Genomic DNA, 5,000 nt, shown 5'->3' on the forward strand with positions numbered 1-5,000 from the left:
CATCCCTACGGCGACAAACCCTACCTCACGCAAAATCAGCTGTGCGGTGCCTCTTACCCCGCTGCCAGACGTCCGACATTTCCTGTTTACGTATTTCCACCCCCGTATTGCGGACCCTGATTACCGATGGCTTGGGTAATCAGTAAATAAGGGAAGTGGAGTTGGGGTGTTTTGGCGTGGTGGAGAAGGATGGTTTGGCGATTTTTGGCGTTTGTTGTGGGTTTTTTCTGCGGTATGATACTTTCGGCGGGTCCCGGGCAACAGATTAGAGTGTCATTTGGAGAAGTGCGCGTTGGAGGGGGTATGGTCCTTGAGATTCGAGGATTTTACGTTATTTCACGTCTATGGAACCTTCAGGATCGACGAGGACGTGCACCAAGGATGGGGAAGTGGTCTATCACGAGCTGGGAGAGGGTGAGTAGCGGTGACGAAGGGTGACAAGGGAGATAGGAGGGTGTGGATAGGAATGACTCACGGGACGGATAGTGTGTGTGTGTGTGTGTGTGTGTGTCTGTTACTCCACCTTCTCACCCTTGCTGCTCTCACCCTGGCACTTCACACTAGCAACAGTGAATATAAGCCTCATTTACCACAGTCACCCCCTCACGGTTCTCTCTCTCCCTCTTCTCCCTCCCAGCATCCGTTCTTCTCCCTTTCTCTCCCTAATCGATGTGGACCAAAACACACACACATACTCCCGGAAATGTTTTAGTCTCGCTTTTTTATCTCTGGGTCGCCATCTCCCCTGCGCTTGGTGACACGACGGACTGAGAGTGATTGTCGTTTGGGCTGTTTTTTTTTAGTGTCTAAGTTTTTTTTTTTGCTTGGGTGCTTGTGTGTGTGTGTGTGTGTGTGTGTGTGTGTGTGTGTGTGTGTGTGTGTGTGTGTGATTTTTTCCGTCGAGTGATTGCAGTAGGAAAAGTTTGTGGGGATTTGCTTACATCAGAGACTGGTTTCTCTCTCTCTCTCTCTCTGCCCTGCCCTGCCCTACCCTACTGACCTATCCACCTGCCCACACCTACACCTACCCACTCCCCCCCTGTGTGTGTGTGTGTGTGTGTGTGTACGACTCTGAGCTTGATAATTCGTTCCAAAGTCCCAGCAACCTTTCTAAGTGCCACAGATCTACACATGTCACCACTTAAACACTAAGACACACCGTCCATACTGAATACATACTAGGAATTTCCCATTTTGAACTGATGTGATGGTATGAGTGGCGGTGTTTTTTTAATGAGATGGAGGTGGATGATGAGGTAGAGAAAATCCATCACAGCGTAATTCGGAGGGATAGAACCCGCGACCTTTCGATCAGCACACCCTTCTCCTAACCACTTACCTCCCCCCCCACACTCACCCAACTCCACCCCCACCTACTCAAACACCTGTTGCGTCGCCTCCTCATAATACTACAATACTCCTTTCATTTCAACTTGGCATAATCAGCTGTATGGTTTAGATATGATGCTAGTCACGATGAAGTGCGGTGGATAAGAGTGTTGAGTGTATATATCAATGGTTTAAATAGATGCTAGTCACGAAGAAGTGCTGTGGATAAGGGTGTTGAGTGTATATATCAATGGTTTAAATAGATATGATGCTAGTCACGAAGAAGTGCTGTGGATAAGAGTGTTGAGTGTATATATCAATGGTTTAAATAGATGCTAGTCACGAAGAAGTTCTGTGGAAGGGCTGTTGAGTGTGTATATCAATGGTTTAAATAGATATGATGCTAGTCACGAAGAAGTGCTGTGGAAGGGGTGTTGAGTGTATACAGTATATCAATGGTTTAAATAGATATGATGCTAGTCACGAAGAAGTGCTGTGGAAAGGGTGTAGTGTGTTTTAATATGAGTGACATGTAACGAGAAACTATGTTGCTAGTCACGAAGAAGTGCTGTGGAAAGGGTGAAGAGTGTTTTGATGCCAGTGAGATGTAATAAAATATGATGCTAGTCACGAAGAAGTGCTGTGGAAAGGGTGTGGAGTGTACTAATGCCACTGATGTAACGAGATAATATGATGCTAGTCACGAAGAAGTGCTATGGAAAGGGTGTACAGTGTTTTAAAGCCAGTGAGATGTAACGAGAATATATGATGCTAGTCACGAAGAAGTGCTATGGCAAGGGTGAAGAGTGTCCAGTGAGATGTAACGAGAAAATATGATGCTAGTCACGAAGAAGTGCAATGGAAAGGGTGTAGAGTGAATTAATGCCACTGAGATGTAACGAGAAATTATGATGCTAGTCACGAAGAAGTGTTATGGCAAGGATGATGCAATAACAAGATACTTATACAGGAATATGATGCTAGTCACGAGGAAGTGCTATGGAATGGATGATGCTATAACAAGATATTTATACATGAATATGATGCTAGTCACGAGGAAGTGCTATGGAATGGATGATGCTATAACAAGATATTTATACAAGAATATGATGCTAGTCACGAGGAAGTGCTATGGAAAGGATGGAGCTATAACAAGACATTTATACAAGAATATGATGCTAGTCACGAAGAAGAGGATTTTTGGCTGAGTGTATGGCTCGTGTCCTCATCGGTTAAGGAAGCTCCCAAACACCTTTTCCTAAGCGATTTAGTTTGCTTATTACACCTAACTGTCCTCCTCTGTGTCACATGAATCCTTCCAACACCGCCATACTCTGCATAAATAACTTACAGAAGGATATTAACCACCCATATCCAAAAATAAATCGCTATGGAGGAGGTGTTAGGGAGCTTTATTAACCAAGCCTACAAGCCAATGAGAGCCTGAGATTGTTCATTCGATCCCCATTAACCCTTTTATGGTCGGGGTAACTCTAGTCGATTCTATTCCGCAAAAAATGTGGATGAGAGAGAGAGAGAGAGAGAGAGAGAGAGAGATGAACTGACAGGTTAACAACAGACAATACCACGACTCAGCACCCTCTTCATGGCACTTCTTCATGATTAGCACTATAATCTCTCGCGGATATTTTACGCCAACTGAAGGTGAAAGGAGTATAGCGAAATTATAGCACTTATTATAGCAAAGAAATGGCGGGGGACAGGGCGACATGGAGGCGATTTGTTTGTGGCCACCCCTTAAGCGATTAAGGCGTCTGGCAATAGATAGATAGATTATAGGAAGGTGTGGCATTATGTAAACAAAGCCACGTGGTCTCAGGTGTGCTAATTGGATCCCGGTGGACTGCAGGTGAGGGACGTGTGTATAACCTGGCAGTGAAGCCGCCTGGGTATATTAGTGCCACCACGCGAAGGCCCCCCCTCTCCACCACATACCTGTATCAATAACGCATCATATTATACAAAAGCTTGTGTAAGAGTATTAGGGTGTAGAGGTGTAGTGTGGGTGGTGATAGAGGTGGTGAAAGGTGGTGAGAGGTGGTGATAGTGGTGGTGATGGTGAATGATGATGATAGTGGTGATGATGTTGGTAAGGTGGTCATAGTGGTGGTGATGGTGGTGATAGTGAGTGATGGTTATGGTGGAGAGGTGGTGGTGGTGGTAAGAGGTGGTGATGTAATGGTGGTGACTGGTAGTGATGATGGTGATGACACAGTATTGATAGTGATGATGGTGACGGGTTGTGGTGATGGTAATGATGACAGTATTGTTTGTGGCTGTTATGGTGGCGGTAGTGATGATGGTGATGAAAGTAGCTCCTGTTTGGGGTAGTGGGGGTGGTAAGTGATGACAGTGATGTATGTAGTGATGAGTACAGTGATGATAGCTGTGGTGATGACAGTGTTGTTGTTATGGTGATGATAGTGATGACTGAGGATAGTGATTAGGGTGATGACTACTGTGGTGATGATAGTGATGACTTGGGATAGTGATGATGGTGATGACTACTATTTTGTTACGGTGATGGACGGTAGTGATGAATGAGGATAACGCTGGTATGAGAAAGCTCCCGAACACCTTTTCTTAAGCGATTTATTTTGTTTATTACACTTTACTGTCCTATTCTGTGTTACATAAATCCTTCCAATATCGCCATTCTCTGCATAAACAACGAACAGAAGGATATAAACCAGCCATATCCAGAATAAATCGCTAAGGAAAAGGTGCTACGGAAACAAGAACGAAGTCAAGAGGGTTTATGATGGGAATCCTTGTTGGTGCATTCTCTCTCTCTCTCTCTCTCTCTCTCTCACTGAGTCTACCTAAACCTTTAAATATTTCAAATGCTTTTTTCCTCCCTTCCCTCCCTTCTCTCCATATTTCTTTCTCTCCCTCTTTTTCCCTTCCCTCCCTCCCTCTCTCTCTCTCTCTCTCTCTCTCTCTCTCTCTCTCTCTCTCTCTCTCTTTTTCTTTCTTTATCTGCCTCTCACTCTCTTCTTCCCCCCCCTTTCTCTCAGTCTTTCTTACTTCATTTGTTTTGTAACTTTCTCTCTCTCTCTCCCTCTCTCTCTCTCTCTCTCTCTCTCTCTCTCCTTAAAGGGAAAACACTCACGAAAAAGGCCAAAAAACATGGCTCGCTTTTTTATAATATATATATATATTTTATTTTTACATTTTCAGAGAGAGAGAGAGAGAGAGAGAGAGAGAGAAATTGACAGACGTATATACAGACATGCAGAGACAGACTGATAGAAAGATAGATAGATAGATAGATAGATAGAGAGAGAGAGAGAGAGAGAGAGAGAGAGAGAGAGAGAGAGGCAGCAGCAACACTAATACAGAATAATAGGATTAAAAATTTCAATTATATATATTTTTCCATTTATCCCTTCCATCCAATTACGTTTATTATTATTATTATTATTATTATTATTATTATTATTACTACTACTACTACTTCTGCTGCTGCTACTACTACTACTACTACTACTACTACTATTGCTATTATTATTATTGTTATTATTATTATTATTATTATTATTATTATTATTATTATTATTACTACTACTACTACTTCTGCTGCTGCTGCTACTACTACTACTACTACTACTACTATTGCTATTATTATTATTGTTATTATTATTATTATT

General features: G+C 42.8%; 1 protein-coding gene across 2 annotated transcripts in view; it reads left to right on the plus strand.

Annotated features, from left to right (window-relative positions):
• The first annotated feature begins 304 nt into the window (after positions 1–304).
• The window catches only part of LOC145395226 (ribosomal protein S6 kinase alpha-5-like), a 99,766-nt gene continuing 95,070 nt past the window's right edge, over positions 305–5,000 (plus strand). Inside the window, exon 1 of one of the 2 annotated variants that reach the window (XM_080268915.1) lies at positions 305–414. In XM_080268915.1, coding sequence (XP_080125041.1) covers positions 345–414 — 70 coding nt within the window. In that variant the 5' untranslated portion in view covers positions 305–344. The remainder of the gene's footprint in view (positions 415–5,000) is intronic. The other variant, XM_080268916.1, reaches the window with a different exon arrangement.

The sequence above is a fragment of the Coenobita brevimanus genome, chromosome 30 (assembly GCF_032717465.1).
Source record: "Coenobita brevimanus isolate Jiangsu-jjx chromosome 30, ASM3271746v2, whole genome shotgun sequence".
NCBI classification, from domain to species: Eukaryota; Metazoa; Arthropoda; class Malacostraca; order Decapoda; family Coenobitidae; genus Coenobita; species Coenobita brevimanus.